The sequence below is a fragment of the Toxotes jaculatrix genome, chromosome 7, assembly GCF_017976425.1.
Source record: "Toxotes jaculatrix isolate fToxJac2 chromosome 7, fToxJac2.pri, whole genome shotgun sequence".
NCBI classification, from domain to species: Eukaryota; Metazoa; Chordata; class Actinopteri; family Toxotidae; genus Toxotes; species Toxotes jaculatrix.
This window is the reverse complement of record NC_054400.1, coordinates 21252580-21278980: the sequence shown is the minus strand read 5'-3', so window position 1 is coordinate 21278980 and position 26401 is coordinate 21252580. Positions and strand designations below refer to the sequence as shown.

Genomic DNA, 26401 nt, shown 5'->3' with positions numbered 1-26401 from the left:
TAAAAACAAAACACTTTATTACAATTAGGCTGAAAAAACCCAATGAAAACACAACTACTTTACAAGTACAAATGTTTTTTGTTGATATTTACAGTTTTTTTTCTTTGACATCAATAAAAAAGACAATTTATGAGAAAACACAAAATACTAAAGTACATGTTTACAGTGTATTTGCTGCAATAAAAAACAAATGACTAAAGGAACGTGCAGTATTCTCCATTCAGTATCTATAGACAACAAGGGAATTAGACATAAAAGGGACTATTTATGAATACATTTATTCTAATGGACAGCTCATTACCCAATGCAGAATTACCCATAAGCCTCAGCCTCATATCTGTGAGTAATATTCTAATCATCACTTTGAAGACATGTGTCTGCCGTTTGATGGATTGGGCAGAAGCTGTGAGGAAAATCTTTAAGTTGGGTTTATTTTGAGAAACATTCCACATCTCGTGAATCAAATAAAGAATTGAAGTAATATCACTCATTCAGCAAATCAAAATTATAGATCTCGCCAGAATTATGAACTGAGGTGACTGAACTGCTGAAACAGTTTTAGGTATGAGTAGTAAAGTGTTGTTGCATTGAGTTTGATGTGGTTAAGAATGTGGTGGGACGTCTACCTCTGTCCTCAGCTGCTGTGGGATCCATAAGTATGCTTCAGCACTGTTACATCTGTACTGCAGAAAAAAAAAACACTTGATAAATTCAGTTTCACTAGCGTGGTTCTCCTAGCTGCTGCCCCCGCTGGGCTTGGCAGGTGTTTTGGCCCTGATGCCCCCCTGGCGAGCTTGGCCTTTGGTGGCCTGCTGGGGCTGAGCGGCCTGCTGCACCGGGGACTCGGCAGCAGAGGGTGCTGCTGGCTGCTGGGCGGGGCTGTGGGGAGGAGGCGTCTGGATCTGGGGCGAGGCGGCTGCAGTCACCACCTGCTGCTGGATGATCTTCTGCCCGACCACTTGGGCCGCCGCTGTCCCGGCGGGAATCATCTGCACCTGAGCAGGAGCTGACGTGGCTGCCTGGGTCAGAGTCACCGTCTGAGGTGGGCCCTGGATCTGGAGGGCAACAACACAAACAAAACATTTATATCCTGTTGCAGAGGTTTATTGTGATCCACTGCATTAAAAAACTTTATTGTGCTTTCAATGAGAGTAAGCAAAGCTCTTGATGAATCATAAAAACTTCTATAATCCTTTAGCCCACTTTCCTCAGGCAGGCGGTTCCACAGCCAAAAGCCCACAGTGATGTTTAATCTTAAGCCTGGAAATACAAAGGCTCTGCCTGAGGATGCAAAGCTTATGAGGAGGTGAAAAGTCAATGAAACAGCTTAGGGACAGAGTTCAAGTGATCATCCATACAGAAGTTATCTTCAGGAGCGAGGCTCAGCCTAAAACCCTACCTGCTGAGGAGACGACACGATTTGTTGAATATTGGCCACAGTGGGTTGCTGCTGCACTAATTGTGAGATCTTACTCATCTGGTAAGAGAAGTGAACAAGAAAATCTCATATCAACACATGAAACCACTGCTTTTTCTAGAAATATTTTACTTTGAAACACCGACACCCAGCGACGGCGTACCGGGATTTGTGAGGCTCCAGCGGGTTTCTGAGTCTGGGGAATGGATGTAGCATAGAACTGGGCCTTGATCCCTGGTTGGAGCTGGGTGGTGGCAGCGTAGGTCACCTTCTGTGGCTGCTGCTGGGCTGGCTGGGCTGTCTGCACGGTCACCTGCTGGGTGCCGATCTAAGGGAAATAACAACACTAAAGGTAATACAGTAACTTGATTCACTTTATTTTCCTAATATGACTGATAATTATTTCCCAAGAAATAATAAAATGAAGCAACAAAACATACACCACAGTGGTAAGCACACCCGACTACACAACGCTGATAATGTATGTGTATAAAAAAAAACAAAACGAAACAAACTTTAGATGCTTTATTTGCAGCTTTTGACAGACACTGACAACATGCTGTGTCATGTTTACCTTCTGCTGCACAGTGGCCTGTGCCTGCTGTGTCTGCCCTGCTTTCTGCTGGGCCGCGGCTGCTGCCTGAACTGCCGCCTGTTGATGCTTCTTCATCTGAAGCAGGTGCTGGACCTGCATCTGGGGGGGGAAGGATGGGGTCAGCACAGCCCCACCTGCCAGAGAGGAAGGAGAAAAAAATGACACACTGAAACCTTCAGGACATATCAGAGGTCTGTGATAATAACAAAAATAATAATAATAAATTCTGTCACAGTAAGAAGATGTTACAGAAACTATGTCCAACACAGATGATGTAGGTGCAACCAAATGTTGCCTGTTTTGATTTGTTTGTCAGTGGAGTCATAGAATGTTCACAGTCACAGATCCAGTAAGGCTTTAAACACACCTGTTTTCTGGGCCTGACCGATGGCCACGCTAATGCCTGCTACGGTGACTGGGAGTGTGGTGACACCAGCTGATGAGACCACAGCTGGCACAGATACCACAGGAGGCTTGGTGAGGGTCACCTGGGCTGTCTGTCCTGGCTGAGCCTGAATCTGGCCCTGAGTGGACACCCGAGTCTGTGAAGGGACATGAACAGAGGAAAGAATAGGACAAGGAAGTACAGGGGGTAATGTTTGTGCTGGACCATTGAGCGTAGTGAAAATACACGTCTACAGAACTTCCTCCTTTTCTCTAATACTGTTATACATCAACAACCACTTCAGATTTATTTCAGTAGATAGACTGTTCATTAAAACTATCTTGTCGTTTTCATATGTTTTTTTCACATTCTGTATTTATGTGTAATAAAATGAACCTTTTCACAATCTTACCAGTCTGGCCACCTGCAGGTTGGCCACAGTGGTGCCAGTCAGCACAGCTCCAGGTCTGGTTGCTGCCACAGCTGCAAGCTGGGGATTGGCTTGGGCAGCCTGTGTAGGTTGCACCTGGGCGGCCTGCTGGGCCCCTGCAGCCTGTTGGCCCTGAGCTGCTGCAACTGCTGCGGCTACCTGCTGCTGCTGCTGCTGCAACTTATGCTTGTGCTTCAACAAGTCCTAGAAAGACACAGATTACCAGTTCAAGAAGAGTTAAAAGTGTACACATGTTGTTATTGTAACCTTTACATGGTTTCAGTGTATTGTTTACTGGGTAAATCTGGAAAAAACTGATATCAATAGGATCACACAAACAAACATCATCTCAGTAACAGCTGCTAATATGTCAAATTTATCCAGCAGAGACTCTGAATTCTCTGTAGCAATTGTGTAGAGATGCTGGTGGAGGTGTACCTGGGGTTTGCCTACAGCTTTGATCTGTGAGGACGCCTGCTGCTGTTGCTGCTGCAGCTGTTGCTGTCGGAGTAACTGCAGGTGAGCCGGGGTGAGAGGCTGCTTTCCCTGTGGCAGCTGCATACCTGCGGCTGGATGGAGGATGGAAGATAAGTCAGATCTGTAAAACAGTGATGGATACTTGAGGGATGTCCTATCAGAGAAGAGTCTGTATTCAGTTCAGTACCTTGAGTGACCTGAGAGACCAGTGGGCGGATCTGTGACTGCACCGGGCTCAGGGCGGTAGAAACGACCGCAGACGCTGTCACTGGGGTAACGGCTCGAACACCCTGCCCTGTAGCTATGGCGACCACTTCGGTAGGGGCAGCAGCAGCAGCAGCCGTAACAGCTCTCTGTTGTGCGTGGACCACCTGGGCCCCAGCTGCACCGGCAGGCTGGACCAACAACAACAACAAGAACAGTCACACAATAAGCAAAGGCTCCAAACACTTGATTGTTCTGTCTACAGGGTGCAGTGGGCGTGCATTCTGCTTCATGCCATTTCAAAAGGCTATCTGCGTCACGAATTCCTGTTAGTCAGTAGGTGGCTGAGTTCAGCCAGAGCAGCAGTGATAAATGAACATGACTCACAGACAGGGTGCCTGGTATGACTGGAGATGCCAGGCGTTTGTTGGCCTGGAAGGGACTTGGAGGAACTCCAGCTACTGTGTTCACAATCACATTGCCCCCCCCTACAGTGGCTGGAGGAAACAAAAGAGAAATGAATTAACCACTGGAACACCAACAAATCTGCAGCTAATGTGGACCATATGAGTGTCAACGTACCAGCCTGGATGGTTGTGCCCACAGTGGCATTTTTTATGGCTCCAGCCTGAAAAACATGAAATGTATGATTATGAGTCTTCACTGGTTGAAGTGGCTTCTTTTGAATCTCGCTATATGTAGAAGCGCATAGGTGGAGGATGGTTTGATTCTCACCAGAACAGCTGCGTTAGGCACAGCGGTAGCTCCGGCCACTGCCGCAGCCTGAGGGACCTGAGCCTGAGCCTGGCCGGCAGCAGGAGCCTGGACCTGGCCGGGTGCAGCCTGGGTCTGGGGAGCTCCAGCTTGCTGCTGCTGGGCCAACTGCTGAGCCTTCTGCTGCTCTGCAAGGGCCTGCAAACACACACACACACACACACACACACACACAATGCACAAAATCAAACACAAATGCAAGCCTGTCAGTAACTTAAAAAAACAACAACACAACAACTCAGGACAGCGCATGGTCAAACATACACCTCTGCTGCAAGCAGGTGTTGGCACATTGCTGACAATCACCTTTTTCTCCTTGGCAATCCTTTCAGCACGTTGAGACGCCACCTGAATGGGAGGCAGGGGCTTGTCGTAGCTGATCCCACTGAAGACGAAAAACAGCTGGTTATACATTTTTCTTTTTTTCTAGATTTAAGTTAGGCTTTGACGGCAATAATGGCAAATAAAACCCAAACAATTGCAGCATTAAACACACCTTTCTGCCAAGACTGATGCATGTTTGGGATTCTTCTGGAACGGATTCATCCCGAGCCTGTGAATGGTGTAAATTAAATTAATGCATCTGAACTTAATTTCAGTTTCTTGTTAAGACGGCAAAATAACTGCTTGAAATGTACAGGGTTTTTTGGTTTCCATCCATCAGGCTTTGGCACACGTCACTGCCTTGCAATTACACAATGATTCATGCCCATTTTCAAGCTCAACCAAAAGATCCCATTATACTAAATCACTCAACCGTTGTTATGCGAGACTGTTTACACTGTTAGGACATGCATTACATGTCATTAAAAGCATTTTTTTTGTAAGTCTCCTGTTTTGGTGTTGGCTCCTTCGTAAGAATAACACATTCACTATTAACAATCACCAGTGCTTACAGTGGTTTGATTGGTGGGCTCCTCTTGCTGGCAATGATCTTCATGAGTTCAAAGCGGCTGTTGTAGAGCTGAATGTGAGTGGCATTGTCATCCTGTGTGTAGATCTGACAGGTCCTCAGAGGACGACTGTTCTTAGACTGAGTGTGTACACACGCACAAGAAACACAGAACAAAAGTGAGGCCAGGGATTCAAACCAAACAAACATGTATCAAATGCAAAGACCTGGATAGGACACCTTGTATATGCTCTTTGTTTTCTTCTTGGGGTTTGCCTCATACACCAACTGAAAAAAGTTAAAATAATTGGTTTAGAAAAACATCTACAAAAGTGAGTAAGCCACTTAAACAACAAACGCAGGATGACTGTGTGTTCATTACTTTGCCCTCCTCTCTGGGAATGATGACATTCTCGTAGCGGTTGCGACACTGTTTGGGCGAGCGGTAGATGCGGCTGCAGGAGTTCACGACATCGCTCACCAGATCCCAGTTAGGGGTGTGGGCAGGAGACACAATGGTCAGGTTCAGCGGCAACTCCAGCAGCTGCTTTACAGCCTGTCAGAGACATGAGTGTGATTTGGTTGCTGAGTATAGTACGACTTGTAGATAGATTTATTCATCTCCATAAATACATGATGGAAGGACACTATAGAGTACCTGAAGCAGAGCCCAGTCCTCACTGATGAGCCACTCTGGGTTGTCCTGGCCGGCCTCCATGGCAGGTTTAACCAGTGAGGGCAAGGGTTTGGCAAAGGGTGCCTGCTGCTTGAGGGAGAAGTTCTTCTTCTGGTCTTTGCCCTCGCGACGAACTTTGAGCATGCTGGCTTTTTCGAAAAGGGAGCGTGGAGGAATGACCGTCTCTCCGTGACCCTTCTTCTTCTTTCTGGCTGCTGCTGGACAAACACACTTGAGTAAGGACAGAGATACCAAACAAACAGAATATATCTATTCTAAAGTCTCTTCAAACTCTTTCCCCTAAAACACACACTGACTCCAACACTTCCTCGTCTCAAAACAGAAAAATTTCTTTTTAGAGCAAAAATAAATAGTCTTAACACAGCAGATTTACATATAACTAAACATGTAATCACAGTCAGTGCAGGACTGACATGTTGTTGGACAACAGAATTAACAAAATCCCCTTTCACCTGAAGGATCCATCTTGAGTCTCTTGTGCTCCTTGCGGATGTAGACAGGAGGCAGCTTGGACTCTGGCATGGGCGTGGTGTCATACATCAGCATCATTACGGAGTCGATGTAAATGTCATTGTCATCCTGTGGTGGTGTGGGTGGAGTCCAAAGCTGTGTTGGAAAACCAACAGTCAGAACAGAGCCAGAAGACAGGGCAGGACTTCATGATGTGCCTCAATACAAATAAATTAGAGGAGAATAGGGACGATCCAAATTCTGCATCACATTTGGTGTCTTACCGGCATGATTTCTGTATGGCCATCCTCTGCATCAAATACATACTCCTGTTGAAACGCAGAGAAAAGGTTCGTGTCAACAACAGTGCAATGCGTTCCACACACTTCACAACACTTCTCATGAGATTAGCAGAGATCACATGTTGAGATCACACCCACCATGTTGTAGGCATCCTCTCTGGTGTAGGTGAAGAGATCTTCATCTCCTTCCATTATCTGCCGCTCCTCCTCTTCCTCCTTCAGCTTCTGCAGCTGCTGCAGCTCCCAGCCTCTCTTGGAGCACTCCAGTCGCTCCTGAGGAAAATTAACATAAAACACGGACATCAGTCAAAAAAACAAAAACAAATAGTGCACTGAATGGGCCGATTTCCACATTTATAGTACAGTTAGTGTCTAAATATATGCAGCAAACCTATATAGTAGTTTTGCTACCTTACAGTTGTAGTTACCTTTAGAGCAGCTTCATCATCACTGACGTGGAGGTACTCAAGGTAATGCAGGGCATACCTTTCGATTGGTGTGAGCTGTTTGAGAGATAAGTACATACAAATATAAACCCAGTAAGCCAAAAAAAATTCAGTGTATTATAATTTATTCCTTGTATCTGTTCTTTTCCACTTCCATTAGTTCCATAACAGTATATAGAAAAGGTAAAGCTACCTGTTCCATGACTGCATTCAGCTCCTCTATCTGAGCAGGCTCTTCTTTAGCTTGACTCTCTGACTCCCGGCCGTCCTCTGCCGACTCTCTGCCTTCTAATTCCTCCTCCTGCTGCTGCTGCTGTTGCTGCTGCTCTTCCCCCTCTGGCAGGGCATCCAGGTTTATGCTGTGGAGAGCCTGGATGTAGGGTCTTGCCACTCTGGGAGAAATGGCTTCAGATGCCGATGGCTCCTGGTGAAGAACCACAAACTCCTCCACCTTCTCTCCCGACCCTGCCTCCACCTCGAACAGATCCTGGATCGTCCGCTAGAAACACACAATATCAGGTCAGTTACTTTATGTTCCATCTTGAATAAAACCATAGTAATGAGTCTTTATTACACAGATGGAGAAAATGACAACTCTACTGATTCATGTATGAAGGGTTTGAAAGTCTGAATATGTGTATCTTTAAGCAATTAGAATGAACAGAGGTGTGCAGAGTTTCTGAAACTCCAAGACAAATCCACAGAAAGTTTATCTTACTTGTGTGAGGAAAGCCAGGGTGTAGTCAGTACCCTGGGCAGCCACCTCTCTGATCAGGTCCTTGGTGCCGTTCTTCAGCAACTTCTCTTCAATGGAGTTCCCACTCTCCAACCTGGGCAACGTACAAAAAGTAACCAAAAGTAGCATCAAAGTCCTTCAGTATCAATGTTTACAAAGTAAAAGTTCCATCTTGCATTTTACCAACTATGTGTTAAGGAATAAAATATAAAGTCCTAAAAGTACTTTATTAATACCAGTAAAACAGTAAATCAGAGTTTCCTTTATTAATAATATCACCTGTATATGTGAATATCCTTGGAACGTCCTATTTTGTCACACCACTCCTGGGTGCGGGCGTCCATGCTAGGATTGAGATCTGTGTCGTAAAAGATGATGGTGTCGGCGTCAAACACAGTCCCAACTGCAGAGCAGCAGCGGTTGGTCAGGATGCTGCAGAACACCTGCCTGTTCCTGTTAAACTTCTTCATATTCTCCTGCAGGGACACAACAGCAAACACATGAACACACTGGGACAAAGGCCAAAAAATGCATTTAATGTATTTTCTTTGCTTATCTCAGCAGTTTGTAGCAAACTATATATATATAATTTTTTTTTTTAAATGTACATTAACAGTTCATTATCTTCAACCTAATTTATATGCAATAGTTAAAATCCCTACAGGCTCATTAAAGTTTCATCATCTCTCTATTATTATCCATTTTCATGTGACTAATGTGGCCAATTAGTTGTCTGCATCTTTATTTTCTTACAGCAAAACCAGGTCTAATTAACTGACCCAGAAACAAGTGGGATTACATAACAGACAGTAGACGGAACAAAATCAGGGCAGGAGAAACTTTCAATTTGACAGTTCAGGAAGAGTAGAAACACAAAAGGTATGCAGCAGTAAATAGAAAAGACTTAGACCAGAGAGCCCAGACTGACTAATGTCCGCATATCTCAAGTCCCTGGAAGGAACAAAGTCCAGCAGGGAGGGAAGACAGCAACATAGTTTGTTCCCTTGTTGAGCCAGAACTCTGCACTGACACTGGGAGGTCCCAGTGTTAAGACAGGGAGGCACACAAAGGCACAGATGTCTATGAGAAGGTAAGAACTATGATCTACAGGCAACAGGTGAATGTACCAGTCCATGCTTGTTAACTGTGGCAATTTATGCTTCTTTTGCGGTTTAAAAGTTTAATGCTGAGTGATGACTGAAGGTAAGACTATGTAACATAAGACCAAATTTTCTTTAAATCATATGGAGGAAAGACAGATAACATAAATACACCTTCTTCTCCTTTATAGTGCATGCTTGCCCACTACTTGCCAACTGTTGTAACTACTTCCAGTGCTCTATGACAAGAATTATTGCTCTTATTATATGTTTCATATCGAGTGCAGCACATTTTTGTTTGGGGTAATGCCGAGTTGATCTTAGCAAAAAAAGTTGTTGTATGTGCGGCGGTTTTACCTGTCGTTCGTCAAGAGTGAAGCTTTCATCAAGTCTCACATAAGTGAGCTGCCTGTAATCGAGGAAGGCCTCCAGGATGTCTAGCATCTTCACCATCTGAGTGAAGATGAGGACACGGCGGCTCTCTGACCGAAGCTTCTGCAGCAGAATGGCAAGAGCTTCCAGTTTACCTTCAGAAAAGAGAAATATAAAAATGTTATTATTCTTGGCATGGTCAGATATTTCAGTAACAGTAACTGTGTTTCCTCCAATAACAGAAGGACAGCCATTTTACAAATAACAGCAGTTTTTATAATATTTACATGGATCAAGAATATAAGAGTGTGGAAAAGATGTCAGCAGGGTTTCTTTTACATCACATTTAAATATTGTATACACTGGTCACTGCATTTACTGTGCCTAGAAAATGGTTGTGTATGGAGAACTCAATCTTCTCTATGTGAAGAAAGGAATACTAAGCAAAATGTGGAATGAGTCGCTCAGCCTGTGCAGGCAGAGGGCTTAAAGTGGTGCTCTTCAGACATGCAGTACATAATTGTTATTAGTTAATTATGTTGTAGTTATTCATACATGTTTTTAATAAAAAAAAAATGTGCTGAGCTAACCTGAGTCCATCTGCATTAGCTGCAGGTCAGGACAAGGGAAGAGGCACCTAGACACCAGGCGGTGGATGTCAGCACTGTGGGGGGCGGAGGCTTCTTGAAGCCGACAGCGAAGAGACTTCTGCTCAAGCCTGTAGGGAACCGGGGGATTGGCTGCATACAGGTGAGGAGGTGGTGCTACAGCTGGAGGTACCACACATACCATCCTAAAAGATGACGACAGTAGTCAGCACTGACGGGTAATTATATGCACGTCAGTCATTAACTGGATTAAGAAATAAAACCGAAATTAAACGTACGGACTTGCATTGTGATAAACTCTCTCAGGTAGGTACAGATAAGAATTATTTAATAATACTGTACATGCAACATTCACATCACTTCTAACAATGTGGCTAATAAGTGACATATAACTCCAATACATGTATTTATAAGGTGTTTTATGATGCTTTCAGACAACATTCAGTATACAATGGAGGAGGTTTAAATGCTGAGCTGAAGTACCTCTTAATAAGGCTGTTGGCAGCATCCAGGCGGTCCTCCACAGAGAGCAGAGTGGACTTTAGAGTAGACGTGGTAGCCACACAGGTTCTCTGAGCCCTGATGCAGCTCTCTCTGCCCACCCACCTCCAGCCTCCAGCAGTCAGGGCAGAGTGACCAGGCTCTGAGCTCAAAGAACATGCCTGCAGCAGGTCTGACCCATACAACACTCTGCGGCTGCAGCGTCGCTCATTTGCTTCAAACAGGCGGCTCAAACGCTCCTTCATCTGCTGAGTCTTTTCCTCTGATGACTCCTGAACATTACAGAGACAGAGAGTACACACAACCACAATTATTTATTTTTAATTTAATAAAATCAGTCTACATGCTGTAACATGCTAGGAATTCAGACGAGAGTGTGAAACAGGGCATTATAAACATGATGCTGCTTAAAACTAACTTACCTGAGAACCAACAGGAGCTGCAGCAGAGAGCTTGGTGGGGGCTGATGTTGCATTGGTAGTCACAGCCATTGCTTAAAAAGAAAAGCAGAGTTATTCCAAACGCCAGTGTTAAACCCACTGTACAGGAAAAGAGCGTTAACAGTGACAGAGACTAATTTTATGTCCTACACATAATGAGACTAAATGACTGATTTAGAGACTTTTAATCAGAGAGAATAATTCAATATCTGCACTGCACTACCTTGTTGGGCTGTTGTCATGGCAGGATGAGGTGTGCCAGGTGAAGATGTGGCGTTGGAGGCAGGAACAGCTTGTGGCATCGTTTGCATTACCATGGACCCCTGGGGCCTGATGATCTGCTGACCTGGAGCTGACACAATCTGTAGGATGTTTCCTAAACCCACAACACAAACAGAGCAACCAATATAAGAGGTCCCCTCTCAAAACCTAAGACTAGTAAGAATGGTATTTAAGAGCCACTTAAAGCCATTAGAGCCATTAAAAGAAAAAAGAAAGTAAATGCAACTATCATGTTATTGGGATTAAGTATTGTGTGACAAGGTAAAAACAACAGCACACCAAAGAAACTGCAACAACAACAAAATTACAGACACTAAAACTAAGATAAAATGTTTAACTGTGGTCAGTTAAACGTAAACTGTGGTTAGAACGTTTTGTCATTTAGGATTTAATGAAAAGTGATTACAGAAAAACGGGGAACATGAGGAGAGATGAGGATGACATGTAACACAGATTCTCTGCCAGGATCAAACCAGGGATGTTGATATTACATGGTGTTAGGCCACCAAGACGCTTCTGATGCCTTGAAAACTCGCAGACAAACTCACTCAGCATCCATTATTTGATATAAATGTCTAAAAATTAATACCACCTATGTGACGATTATCAAAAAGCAGGTGAAATGCATGGATTTGCCAAAAAGGAAAGAATGAAGAGAATTATGTTGGGGAAAAGTATGACAATGGGATGTACATTACCGAGTGTACCTTGGAGATGCAAGGGCTGTCCAGCGGTGAGCTGGCGGAGCTGGCTGGGTGACAAAGTGAACTTATTTCCCTGAAACTGCAGCGTGACGGGAGTCTCTGGCTGGGAGATACGATTCTGACTGCCTGCTATGTTGGCCAGCTGGGCAATCTTCACCACATCTCCACCTTTCATGGAAAGGAAGAACAGGCACTTCATCACAGCCGGCATTAAAAAGTCAACTGAAATGACTCACAGCAGTTACACAACAATATACTTTGCATCAGTTAGTTAAAGGGTGGGAAAAAAAAAAGACAAGACATGCAGAACCAGGGTGGATTAATCAGTGGAACGAGCACAGTTGCCCTCCACAACAGAACCATAGCAGCTGCTACTTTACAAACCCTGAAGGGGAAAGAAAATGGATATAAGGGCAGTCCTCAGGTGAGACAGAGAGCCTGAAACATACACAGACATAAAGCACTGCACTTGGCTGCCTTTTCAAGCCAACACACCGGTCACCAGAAGAATATGTAGGGACTGGAGTTTAAAAAAAAAAAAAAAAAAGATCTTCTGTCAATTAAAAGTATCTATAAGTATCTATTATTACACTTGTATTTTTAGCCATTGCTGATGAAGCAAAACACTCATCATGATTGGCCTTAAATTACAAAATAAATGTAAACGTGAGTAATAAAGGTTTTCAGGCTACCACATAAAAAAATCAATCAATCACATTCACTTTGGATTCCAGATGTTAAAGAACACAGTTATTTTTGACGTCACTATATATATATTTTTTTCCAAATTGGTAATAAGTTGGCACGAGACATTAGTGTGCAGGAATAATTAAGTGATCTCTGTGTAACACTGCAAGAAATTATGAGAAATTTGACCTGACACCTGCTGAGCTAAAACTAGATTTTAAAACATGATTATTTGAAGATTCACATTCAAAGTGTTTCTGCAATCTTCCCTCCAGCCTTCCAAACCATGAATTTCAATTTCTGAAGTAACAAAAACCAATAGGATCATTTTTTAAAGCGTTTTCCATTTTTATATATTCAAATACTGTGTGTTGTTACTGAAAAGGTTTCTCTGTTCACAGTTGAGGCAGAAAGGGTTGGTAATTTGTGGGGACCATTTCCACATGCTGTACAATGATGCTCAACATCAGAGTGAAATCATAACATCGGCAAAAAAAAAAAAAAAAGAAACAACCAAAGCTTTGGGATTTCTTCCTGCAGCTGGGCTGATGCAAGAGACAAAAGAATATTAGTAAACTGGGGGAAAATGATTAAAAGAAGGGGAACATAATAATTAAGTTAAACAGTGTAGTGACGTGTAGTGTAACATAAGTGGGTCGTTCACAGTGTACATGCAGGTTTTGAGAAAGAAACTGGGGAATGCTGAGGCTGTGGAGATGCTGCTGATATGGCTACTAATACAATTTATGGGTCTTTTTTATTTTTTTTTTTAAATTTACCATGACTTGTACATCTACTGATACATGGCATCTCTGCCATAACCAAAATTTCTGCACTACAGTGCTGCTGCCATTGAGTGTTTGAGTCTATGAGCAAAACCATTTCACTGGAGAAGTAAAGACTGAACACATATCAGCAGTGCCCCAAGTGAAGGCCTCAGTGTAGAGCAGCCCGTACTGTTGTGCCAGAGGTGGAGGGGAAACGCTGATAGGGAGGGGAGGGGAGGGGAGGCCACTTACTAGGCAACCGTGCCTGGGCCTGGGATGTAACAACCAGCCTCTGGGACAGCAAGCTGGGCTGGATGGCATGGCTGGGGGCTAGAGCTGGCCTGGGGACCTGTGCTAATCCGGGCTGGCTGATGGGAGCTATAGATCCCACAACTGTACCAGCTAAAGTCTGGCCCAAAGCCACAGGAGCAGCCCCCAGCACATGCTGCCCAATGCCACTGTTCCCAGAGGAGGCTACAGTGGAGGCGGCAGTGTTGCTGCTGCTGCTGACAGGAGGGGTAGTCTGGGCTCTCTGAGTAGCCGTTCCAACCGCTGTGAAGTACAAGGCAATGGGGTATGGGACTACATGTTAGGGGTAACCCAGTATTTAGTCAAATCATCATTACGATAAAACAGTTTCCTCTGTATACTCACTCAGCAGTGGTGGGCCACTAAATAATTAGACAATAAGCTGAAAGTGAACAAAGCTGGTGCCACAGTAATTGTGTATCCATCTGTGTGGGTCTATTCAGTGATGAGCTAACTTCACCCTAAATGCAGTAAGTGCCTTTTGACTCCAGTTCTTCATTTGGCAAGATTACTATGACTGTTGCTTCTGTCCCTATACACTCCTCTGCAATATTATGACTTTCCCATCGTTTTATCAGTCAATAAGCAGTTACACAGGATCAGGGCTGATCAGTCACTAAAGTCTCAGGGCATGGGAAACTGTAGCTGCCTTGCAGTAAAAACCTTACATTTAGACTTGACTATGCTGCCATGAGGGGAAAACAATATGTCCAGCCCACCACTGCTGCATGGAAGCACAAATGTAAACATATGAAACCCCTGTGACCTGGGAAACTTCAGTAAAAAGTGTACACCAAAACTCTCCATAAAGTTGCAGGAGGACGTAACTTTTAAATTTTCAGTATTGTGCATAAATATGTACATGTAATATGTATATATGTAGAGTGTGAATAATTTTTTTTTTTTGAATGACACGGTAAATCAGGTTCATTTATCTCTAAAACAGGGTCACAACCATGTAGCATGAAACTGTATAATACACACACCACAAGATTAAAACTAATACAAGCACATGGGGTAAATGCACTGACAAAATGACTATGGGTAGTTAAGTTTGTCTGTTAAAGTTTGATGTTAGATGTCACCATCTGGAATCCTTTAGCCACTGTGAAAACAAAATTTCCTGTCCTTTACTGAGTACTGCCCCTGAAATGGTCTTACCATGAGAAGCGGCTGTCGTAGTTGCAGTAGTTACAGGGGATTTGCCCCTGCTCTGGGCTGACTGGCTGGTGGTGGAGGCAGAGGTGCTGGTAGCAGGGGAGCTCGGAGGACGCTGGCCTGCTACACTTGTAATGGCAGCCAGGCGACCTTCTGGCTTTGTCCCGTACTGCACTGGTTGAAACAATCTAATCAGAAAAAAATTAAACGATCATGTTGCGTTAATGTCAGATTATCAGTGTTACAATAGCAGGTTTACATTTTAGAGCAATTTGAAAATGTTTGAGGATCTCCACATCAACCATGTAATGTTACTTGGATAACTGGAGATTTTTTTTTGCTGACCTCATGGGTTTTATCGGGCATTGTTTGGGTTGTGGTGGTGGATCTGGACCGGTGTAGATCTCCTCTATGAGCTGCTGAGTGACCTTCAGTTTGGGTACCACCTCTTCAGTCTGATACCGACTCAGTGTGTTCTCATTATTGATCAGATCAAATATGGACATGTCTGCAATCTAGGAGATAACGGGATAAAAGTCAGGCAGCAGAAATGGATCAATGCTGATTGATTACTTATTATCAATTAGTGGATCAGCTTTTTTAATTCAGTCAACCATTCAGCCTTTGAAAGTTAAAAAAAAAAAAAAAAAAAAAAAAAAGACTAACGCAAATGACAAGTGTCCAGAGCCAAAGTGATGCTTACACTTGCACACCAGCAATGCAAAGCACAAGCGCATACCTCGGTGGAGTCTTTCTTCAGAGCTCCCAGCACCAGTGATGGCACGTTGTACGGCAGAGAGGTGCAGAAGTAGGAGCTGTTGGTCTCTCTGGGTGCCACCAGCTCAGGGTGGTTACATACTCGCTGTAACTGCATCAAGACCTGAAGCACGCTGACAAAATGGCCTGTCTTCAGCGCTTCCTGAGCCCTAGGGGAGCACACCAAGACAGAACACGTTTTTGAAAAATCCTATGACTTAACAGAAGCAACTAATATTACAAAACATATACTCATTATATTGTATCTTTCATCTTTTTGCCCCAACTACAACAGATTTCCCAATTAAACTAACGGGTTAAAGCTAATGTTGAATCATTTTCTAGTGGCAAAATCTGCACCATTCAAAACATTTGAGGAAGAAAATTCATTCATTCATTCCGTGATTAAGATTAAACTGTTGTCCTGTGGTTCATTTGTAAATTTGTATAAATTCCCTGATTTACAGTATAATGTGTGAGTTCTATTTTGAGCATGTCTTCAAACTCCAGGCCCTGTATAAGGCCTGATTCATCTGTGGATTATCAGACATTACTCTGTGCCAGTATCAGACATTACTCTGTGCCAGAGCGACCTTACTTTGATGACACAGTGGTGTCTATACATGTGGAGCATGTAACTCACCCTGGCTGAGTGAGGATATCCTCATAAAGGCTCTTCTGTCTTTTGGAGAGACGGCACTTTAGGATGTGCTCGTACTTCTTGGGCAGCTGTTTTTCCACGTCCCTTTTGGAGCGTCTCAGGATGAAAGGCTGGATCATCTACAGTTAAGAATGAGAGGATTTCATATTTAATGTGTATTAAAGGATTAGCTGCAGGTGAGGCCAATTAATTGTGTTTGTAAATTTTAATGTGTTCTAGGTATTAAAGTTTAATAGGCAGAGGAATTTGCTGGTGCTATACCCTGTGCAGGCGGATGACCAGTTTGTGGCAGTAGTCCTGGTTCTGGTCGGTGCCTGCCTTAACAGGAAAGTCGGAATAGGGCCTAGTGATTCCTGGCAAAAGGAAGTGGATCATGGTCCACAGCTCCTTTAGAGTATTCTGCAGAGGTGTGTTGATGAGGAGAATCCTCTGCTCACTGGAAGATGGACAGAAATATTTCAGTCAGTCAGCTGAGCCTTGTTAAAAAGCATCCTGTCAGAAGATTAAAGTGGATTTTATAGAGAAAAACAAAAATCCCTGACACGGAAGCGATCTCATCAGTGAAATAATTTGTCCAAAACTACTTGCAGATATACACATGCATATCTTTCATTCCCTGGGAGCTCTCAGAGATGTGATTATCAGGAACACAAAGAAAGCACGTTAACCATGATCCACTTTTAATGATTACTAATAAATTTAAAAATGTGAATAATTACTATTCTGATTATTGAGAAATTGGAATTATTATAATAATTTATTACTCAACAAACCTTCTGAGAGCAAAGACCGTTTCCCAGTGTTTCTCAGTCATGTTTTTTATGAGCTGCACCTCATCCAGGACCAGATGCCTCCACCTTCTCCTAAGAAAATGGCTCTGGTCTTTCATCAGCAGCTTGTAGGATGTCACACATACATGGAAGCTGTTGGCTTCTCCCCACCACTGCAGATCAGTGACCAGATGATATGTTTATTTTCAAAAAATGCATCCTATATTAAAAATGTCATCAATATATACTGTTTAAATGTAGCAAAAACTACCATTCTCTTAGATCTGCGCTCCCTTTTGTTGCCAAGGTACAGAAGGATCTTAAGGCCAGGGCACCAGCGCTTGAACTCCACCTCCCAACTTAGCAACTTGCACGTCCTTACAACAATAAGGTGAGGTCCCCAAATGCCTGTGGATGGAAATATTCACTATTAATAAAAAACTAAAATATGTACTATAAAAAATGACATATATCTTTGAAGACGAGCATACCTTCTTGGCCTGCTAAGTGGGCCATATAAGCCACTGTCTGTACGGTCTTGCCAAGGCCCGTCTCATCAGCTAGAATGCCATTGAGGTGTTTCTTGTGAAGGTTTACCAGCCAATCCACACCAATTTGCTGATACTCTCGCAGTGCACCATGCAGCAGGAAAGGAGCCGGGCTGCGAGTCTAGTAAATAAAAAGTCAGTAAAAAAAATTATTAAAGGCATCTTTTTTCTTTGATGTGTCTGTGAATTTGTGGGTGTATGAGTCTTACCGTGGAAGTGGTCCTGAAGCTGCCCTTGGGCAGGATGAGCTCTGTGGCAGCAGCCACTTCAGCTATGTCTCTGGCAGGCTTCCCATCAGAGTCGCAGGAAGTAGCTTTGTCAGCACCACGATACTGGTCCACACTAAGCAGGGAGTCGATCAACACTGCTTCAGGTGGACTCCCTGCAGGAGTCTCCACTTCTGGAAAATAACGAACAACTACCTTAGAGTCACATCCTTCACCTAAAACTGGTATGAGGATGAACATTACAATTTCAATTTTTGATCACAAAGGTACCTTCGCTCTCGTCCATGTCATCCTCATCACTATGAGGACTAGGCTGAGGCCACTCAAAGCTGTCAACATAGGCACCAGCATACTGCTTCATCAAAGCATCCAGAGGCACATCAGCTAAAAGCCAAATACAAGAGCATTTGAGTGAGAAATACAGACCCAAACACAAGTAATTCTGATACTTGTATGGTATATTTATTTTCTCAACAGGTTAGAGAAAATAAAACTATATATTGCACACAAATACTTTCTCAGTATGAATATCAAATGTGTGTTTAGTTCATTCATGTTTGTTAACAACCATATGTGACATAATTTCTGTATATGTATACAGCAATTTTCACTTAAAATAATGTTATTGTAGGTAAACCTTCAGTGTTGCACACCACTCTCAGCCATACAGAGTGTCAGTACATGCAGCGTACTGCAGTACAATATCAGATTATGAAAAAAAGGACACCGCAAAAATCTAGTTTACTGATATTCTGAATATACTATATATAACGGAATATCATACAAATGTGGAACAAACCAATTTCTCCTCCTTTACTCTGTCTGTTCACAGATGCATAGAAAGAGAAGAAAAGTAAATAAGTACCATCTTTGGCAAGGTCAACCAGCTCTGTTTTGTGGTCTGCTTCCCCTTCCATGGCCTCCTGTTCCTCTATGGTGCTCTCCTCATCTGGGACTAAAAGAAAAAACAAATAATGAAAAGTCACAACAAACCCTGAGGAGTAATGGCAATTACAATACGATCCACAGTAGTATGAAACATACCATCTTCATCAGCCAAGGACGAACTTAATTTTCTTTTTCTTGCTGAAGTGGCGGCCTCCTACAAAAAGAAAAAAAATGCAAAAATATATCTAAGATACAATATATGTGTTTGGATTATCATTAATTAGTGTATCAGCACAGCACTGACCTCTTTATCAGCGTTCTCTCCTGTTAACTGACCAGGAACTGTAACACATGTAATTAAAGTTGAATTCAAAACACAAAAGAAAACTGATCAAATGGACGGAAAAGCGAAAACTCATGATTAAGAGCAAATATGTCCTGTTTTATTTCTGTTCTAGGTGCTGAGCAGGACGTACCTTTGGCTGAGGCTTTTTGTAAGCTGAGTGCTTTGAGCCTCTTCTCATAAATTTCAAACTGGAGTTTAATTTCCACAACCTGACAGAAAAAAAAATTATTCAGATTGGTAAAAACACGTATTTACAAATAATGACAAGGTCTCATAATCAAAAAAATCAATTAATAAACAATCACACCTGCTCAATGTTTGACCAGAAGAATTCCACCTCTCGGGCAATTGTGCTGGCAATGTGACGAAGATGAATTTCTCTTTCCTTCTTTGACCTCTCTTCACTTTTCTTCTGCTCTTGATGGTAACGAGCACATGTGCGCACAAGCTGTAGCAGAGACACGTGAGACACTTTAGCTTTCAACAAGACATTAGTCGAGACGTCCCTTTGTTGTGCTTATGTGTCATTTCACATTTCTATCTGAATTATTCCATCTCAGCCATACCTTCTTGGCAGCAGCCTCTTTCCATCTTCTTTCCTGGGCAAAGTCTGCTGCCATCCACTGCATCTCCTCCAGGAGGTAGTCCCAGTGGGACTTTGGACGTGAGGCTTCCACAAGTTTGGGGAGTCTACTGGCTGACCATTGGCCCTCCTTCCTTAGCTCAGAGATGCGCTGATGCACTTGACTCTCCTGAGAAATAGAAATAGAAACAGAAACGGAATGTGACATTACAATAGAAATCAAGACTATTCATCCTTGTTTCAGTTGCTCCAATTTGAGACTGGGTGTTGAACCCCAAAATTAAAACCTTACTCAGTGAGTAATACAAGGCAATGCACAAAAGCAGAACATATGATGAATAAAAGCAACAGACATCACTGAGCACTGATAAAAAAAAAAGACACTGAATCTATTCAAGCCAAAGGTTTTCATCCATTTACAGAAATCTGTTTACAAGCTAAGTGAGATTAGGGAACTCACCAGTTTGGCTTGCTCAACTTGCTTGTCCTGAGAACCCTCCTGTGAGGACTGCACGGTCGCAGTTTGACCAAAGCCACCAATTTTGACTGTGGATATGCCGTTGGTTCCAGTCAGTTTGGACTGGGTGCTTGGGTTGATGTTAGAGCCAACAGGACGGAGAGGACTTGCAGTATGGGGGGTTGTAACAGAGTTGGGAGTAGAGAGGGGAGCAGGAGACATGGATGTCATGGATACTGAGTTGGTCATAATCCTCTGAACTGGCTGGTTTGACTCTGTACCTGGACGAGCAAGTGCCACCGTCTATAGAGAAGACAGAGAAAAATAACATTCTTAACAGGACAAATCACAATATCATCCTTTGTTCACAGATTCACATGAAAAGTGTATTTTTATGGCTTCACGTGGACTGACCGCTTGTCCTGACTGGAGTATGGCCTGGGACTGTTGCTGCTGAGGCTGCAACTGAAGATGGAGACCGGGTTGCATCTGCTGCTGCAGTTGGGCCTGGAGCTGTGTGTGGGGGTTTACTGTAGCCAGGACAGGCCCGCCTGCCTGCACCTTCACTTGTGCCTGAATCTGACCACCAGGCTGAGCTGTATTCTCCACTAACTGAGCCTGCTGAGAGAGAGCTATGGGCAGGCCTGCCATAGGGAGGGCACCTTGGGGCAACCTGCCAGGCAGCTGGGGAGGAGGGGTGTGCAGGCTGGCTGCGTTTTGAACTGGAGGTCCTTTGGATGGGTCATACTGCTGCTGGTTCTGCTTCTGTCCTGCAATCTGGACCGCTTGGGGAGTAGGCGGCATCCCGCCTGTACACATAGTAACCAAATTATAAGACACGCACAGGGGTGGTATAGAAAGCAACACAAAGAAAGATGCTAAAAATCAAGCTTTCAATCTTGTGATCTGAAGTGCTTTGTAGTTGTTGCTTTGTTTTTAAGTATCATTTAGTTTGGTAGCTTTCCCTTAATTTATATTTGAGAGACCCCTTAACACAAGTTATATCTTTTGAAGCTAACTTTGAAGCAGATTATGAAATACTTACTTTTAATTTTTTTTTATGACTATTTGAGCTTCAGCATTAGAGCTTCACAGAACCTTTCCTTAATGAACCAGATGTACTGTATGAATCAACAGTAGTGTACTACTTCCTGATGATCAGAGCGGAAACTAATGAAACTCATACAGCAGAATGATTACAGAAGAAATGAAATCAATGTGAGAATCTACATGTCTCTCAAATTAAATACTACTTTGATTAATGCAAAACCAAAACATTGCATTTCAAATGTTGAGAGAATGTGGTTAAAAACATCAAAAATTATACATGCAATAAGGAAGGTTTTTAGAGAGGAAAAATAGAAATGTTAGAAAGGAAAATGAAAAAAAAAAGAACTTCTCAAAGTAAAGAGACAGGGAGAAGAAAGGGGAAATAAAAATACAGAGCGGACACTCACAAAAACACCGTATGTTTCTCATGCATGAAGCGATGTCATTCTAGCGGTAACCAAGGCATCTGGATGCCTCACATAGCGACAAAGCACAGAGATGAGCAAAAGGACACACATGGGGTCTTGCAGACAGCAGGTATGAGCGGTGCTGTGCACACTAAAGCAGCGCCTGCCTTACCTCCCTGCACGTCACACCACCTTGCCTAGACGCCATCAACACCTGGCCCTGACAACCCACACCACCACCACAATCGCAAAAACCTGTGCCGTGAACACAACTCCTCCACATGATTCCCCTCCTACTTAGACTGAGGGAAAGAAGCCAAGTCAGAACAAAATGCCATGAAATAACATGGAAGAAAATCAACTGAACGTGATCATGATGATAAATAAAGACACTCTCGTGGATATAACGTATGAATATAAGATTGATGATTTCGAATTCCAGTTGATGATGCAAGGACGGACAATCGGACAAGGAAAGACTTGTGAAGGAATGACGATGGGAAACCAAAAGGAAGCATGACACGTGGATTCATAAAATGGGAAAACAAGCAAAACCCACTGGAAAGTGAATTTATTCACACAGGGTTCCCACTTTCAGTGATCCACCTCCAAATTAGATGAAAATCCATCAGCACGGGAAGGTCTGTCCAAATAAAGACGACTAACAGGAACACACTTCAGAAAAGAAGAGATGGATAACGACGGGTGATCAATATTCAAAAGAAAAAGAAAAATTATAAGACATGGCATCTTCCCATTGAGTGGCTACTCTTCTTCAGACTTGGATTGTCTTCTTCCCCATTTATCCTGACAGAGAGAGCTGGTGCTGGTACAGCTAAGCCTGAACTTCCTGTGGTCTGCTAAGAAATCCAGCAGATGGATGAAGATCTGTTTGCTGATGCTGCTTGGAGTGTTTTTTTTATAGAAGATGAATGTTGTGATTCACTTTTTAAAATCTCCTTAGTTTGAGGAAGGGGATACGTCCAGCAGCATCGAACAGAACACAGAACGGCCTGGTAGTAGCACTCCTACCTTGCGCAGTTGGCATAAGCTGCTGGAGTGGAACGCCAGGTGATCCTAAAGGAGCTACACCAGGATGCTGGAAAATCAGCCCATGGCGACCAACGTCAATCCGGGACCTCTTAGCCTGATCTGGGATTTAAAACACACAATACCCTCATAACGCAAAAAAAAAAAAAAAACCCAAAACACTCGGCACAGAGCAATGACCTTCTGAAGACCTTACAGGTCACCTCTCCTTCCTCGGGTTAAGACTTCAACACAGAGCGCTAGTAGAGGATGCCAAATATCTAAAAGCAGAAGCAATTAGAGGGAGAAAAGAAAACAAACAGAAAACAAAGCAAACGGGGAGGAAACAAAGCAACGTAAGAGAGACAGGAGTCTACGATCCTTGCCCTACCTGCTTGCACCATAGCCTGTTGCCTCTTAAAGGCATCCATGTCTCCAGGGTTTGTAATGGTGCCAGCAACAGCCCCCTGATGTCCCTGAAAAAACAACCGTCTCAAGGAATTATTGGGGAAATTCAACATTTTCAACAGAATAGAAGAAAGTAGCCATAAATAATTTAATTGGAAAAAAGTGCTCAAAACAAGTGCTGCCTCTATCACCTGAAACTGCTGCTGGGCAGAGAAAGCTGCAGAAACATTGGGAGGAAGCTGCGTTGCTATGGCAACTGGCGTCACTGCTTGCCCATCCTTTCCAGTAACAACCTTTACCTGGAAAAGACACATTGATTTAAAGGATGCACAGTATTCATAAGATGAAATCAATGCACAGTTTTCTAACTGTAAAATTCCTACTGGATTTCACACTAAGAGCCAGCCGGTGCAATACCTCATCATTAATGACCTCAGACTGTTCTTCTTCTTCCTCTTCGTCTTCAAGGTCCAAGTCATTCTGTCTCAAATAAGTATACAAGGGAACACATGGCTTCTTCTTAAAAGCAAGGTAGTCCATCATGTTTCCTTGGAGGTGCTGCAGAAAGAAAAGCTCAATCAGGTATTCTTTGAACACTTCCTTCAGGCTCTCCATCTTCTTGTTGTGGTGCTCCAAGCACTGTTTTCTCAGCTGGGCAATCTCTGGGGTAGAGGGAGCAATTTCCTCTAACTTCTTGGGAACTTGTTTCTTCATGGTACCCACAGCCATGCTGGTGGGTGCAAGAGGATTGCTGGGGATCCCCTGGGGTGGACTGGTGAGAGACGGGCTAGACGGTGGAATAGAAGAGGGTATACTGAAAGTTGCTGCAGTGGTGGTTCCTACTCCAGCGACCACGCCCTGTGATGTCTTCTCAAATATCATAGGGCGTGCCAGCTGTCCTTGAATGATACTGCTGATCTGTGGAGGTAGGTTGGAAGTGGTGATGTGACCAGGGCTGCCGAGAGTGGGGAGAGCAGTGCCGGTAGCCACAGGACTTTGTGGTCCGAGGTGGTGGATGGTGCCTCCAGTCTGTGAGTGTGGCTGAGAGAGCCGGCGTTCCCTCACAGAGCCTGGTGCTCCAGCAGAGGCCAACTGTACCTGGCCAGGCGTGGCTGGGGCAATCTGGGCCAGTCCTGTCCCCTCCTGGTAAACAAAGTGGCCACTTCCTGATGGACTGCTTAAACTGATTTGTCGCACTAACATACCAGCTTCAACAAATCGTGTTGGACTCTGTCCACACACGCCCAGTGCTGCTGCAGGTGCTCCTGGCCTTGTAACACCTTGTAGAGAGACCGGACTGTGCTGAGTGGGACTTTGAGGTTGCATGGGCTGGGGTACAGGTGAGGTGACCTGGATGTAGGAGGATGTAGCAGAGTCAAACCTGGACTGAGGGAAGCTAGGAGATGGTGAAAAGGACAGTGGGGTTATAGTGACAGGCTGGTTACCAGTCACCATCTGTCCCACATTTTGTAATGTGATGTTCACGTTCTGGCCGGGGACTGGGTTACGATTCATGATTATCTGATAACTGGGTGACTGGGGTGCTGAAGGACTGGCAGCGGAAGAAAATGTGGTCACAGGGGACTGAGGGTGGTTAACTGTAGCTTGCTGCTGCGTAGCTGCCATGTTAGGCTGCTGCTGCTCCTCTGCTTCAGACCCACTGACAGACTTGGATCTCTGGAGCTGTCGTTGCATATTCTGTGATCCACTTCCATGGTGCATTGCGTGACACTGTTACTATGTCTAAACACAATAATCTGTGAAAAGGGAAAAGCAAAGCACACTAATAAGTGATTTTTAACTATTGAATATGATCCAATGGATGGTCAAAGCCTTTTCTAGTAGTTCACTGCAAACAGTAGTAACACATTAATTACCAAAAAACAATCATCCAAATTTAAGTCTTAATGAATGTTAGTTTTAAAAGGGCTTTTCAATAAGACAGTATAAACAGATGATAAAACTTTGCACACTATCATCTGACCCTTTAATATCTCTGGGTCTGTTAGTTCATTGTCTGTAGTGCTACCACTTAAGTTCTTACAGTGGTGCTTTGTGGCAATATTTGATTTTTTTTTTCAGATTTCACTGTCATTACATCATTGTAATGATGTGAATGATAACAGTGTTCTTCATAGATTTGTCAGGTGTAAAATTAACCTATATCAAACACTCCTGTCTGGCTGTTATCAGCAAACAAATTTCTCTGACTTTTCATAAAGCCAGTCATGTTATGATGCATATAACATCTTGACATAAAACACACACATTGTGACCGAGTATTGTCTCCATTCTTGTATCAAACTGGAATACATAACCAATTTCAAATATACATGCACAGAGATCCAAATGCATTTACACTAATACAGAGGGGCGCTGCAAAGTAGTACCCTTAATGTTTGACAGCTGGTATATCAACATATTAAAATGTTATCATTAGGTAAATATTTGCGTGTTAATGCCGAAAAAGGCAAGAGCTTCTACCTTTAAGCAGTCAGAGCTATCAAAATCATCGTTAAGGTAATATAATTACAACCTATTTTTTATACCTGAGTGCAATTTCAAGCGGGCGCAAAATAAAAAACAAACAATGATATTGTAGATACAGGCTGTTTTGTAATGGGAACGAAAGGGTTGATCTAGTTTACGGCTGTTAATCAGCCCAAGCCAACCTGTATTTTAAACAAAGGTGATATATCATTACTGTTAATAATAATGATTTGAACAGTTACTGCTGGCCTGTTACAGTAACTTGCAGCGTTGAGAAATTATCGAGTTTTATATAATCTCTGTTTCTACGGCTCAATACTGACATTATATTTATAACCAAAATGACAAACACAGATACAGTATTTCTTGCTGCTCGGTTACATTTTCATTGTTTGTTACGATGTTAACGTTAGCTCCCACTTTCAGTATCGCTGCGGGGCGTAACGTACGATAACGCTAGCTAGCTGAAAGCATCATAATTAGACATGAACACTTGTAGTTGTCCGACTAATTAATTGGGCTAAAGGCTGGGTGATATATATACCGGAAATACATAACAAATATCAAACTATAAACATATGCAATAATGCTGTCGGTGTCATTTTAGCAATAACAATAACCCTGCGGAACACTACGGGACGCGTGCTAGTTAATGCTAATGATGTTAGCTTGTTACTGCTAGCGGGCCAGCTGCTAATCAATAAATACATTTTATCACCTCAACGATGTTACTTACAGGGAATAGGCCTTCTGTAGTAGTTTCATAAATCCTAAGTCATATTTACAATAAGCCACATGCGGTAACAAATGTTATTATCCGAAAAAATAAAATACCAATATTGCTAGCGGCTAGTCAATGTTTTGGAGCTAATTTCATTCAGCAACATGGCGACCGCGGCAACCTTTTCTGTAACCCGGATGTCGTTGAGTCTCTAGGAAGTGGTATCACCGTGAAACAATGACGTTACCTTAAACGGGTTGTCCGATGAATTTCAGTAATATTCAGTATATATGGTAAGTTTTGTTATTTTCATACAATGACTAAATA

General features: G+C 43.1%; 1 protein-coding gene and 1 non-coding gene across 5 annotated transcripts; both read right to left on the bottom strand.

Annotated features, from left to right (window-relative positions):
- Positions 1–26239, bottom strand: ep400 (E1A binding protein p400). Of its 4 annotated transcripts, none has more exons than XM_041041952.1 (53): positions 26090–26239; positions 23281–24620; positions 23055–23162; positions 22847–22931; positions 20384–20778; positions 19973–20272; positions 19496–19681; positions 19237–19377; positions 19060–19138; positions 18888–18925; positions 18740–18797; positions 18561–18650; positions 17966–18079; positions 17678–17868; positions 17412–17589; positions 17192–17328; positions 16924–17093; positions 16412–16586; positions 16133–16269; positions 15473–15659; positions 15079–15248; positions 14737–14921; positions 13519–13818; positions 11807–11980; positions 11050–11202; positions 10809–10879; positions 10369–10658; positions 9868–10070; positions 9263–9432; positions 8085–8281; positions 7788–7899; positions 7263–7568; positions 7052–7126; positions 6762–6896; positions 6606–6650; positions 6324–6477; positions 5833–6068; positions 5557–5730; positions 5415–5462; positions 5179–5315; positions 4779–4835; positions 4589–4667; positions 4244–4420; positions 4091–4136; positions 3896–4005; positions 3492–3699; positions 3266–3396; positions 2810–3031; positions 2380–2554; positions 1992–2146; positions 1581–1745; positions 1400–1477; positions 1–1055 (listed from the first exon to the last, which is right to left on the bottom strand). In XM_041041952.1, exons 2-53 carry the CDS (start codon positions 24583–24585, stop codon positions 735–737), a joined length of 9333 nt encoding a protein of 3110 aa, XP_040897886.1. In that variant the 5' UTR covers positions 24586–24620; positions 26090–26239; the 3' UTR covers positions 1–734. The 4 variants fall into 4 exon arrangements, with proteins under 4 accessions (XP_040897886.1, XP_040897887.1, XP_040897889.1 ...); XM_041041953.1 differs by having other exon boundaries at positions 5833–6065; XM_041041955.1 differs by having other exon boundaries at positions 11816–11980.
- On the bottom strand, positions 8735–8866 carry LOC121185271. The gene has a single exon (XR_005894353.1). It is a non-coding gene; the product is annotated as a small nucleolar RNA SNORA49 (small nucleolar RNA).
- Positions 26240–26401: the final 162 nt, after the last annotated feature.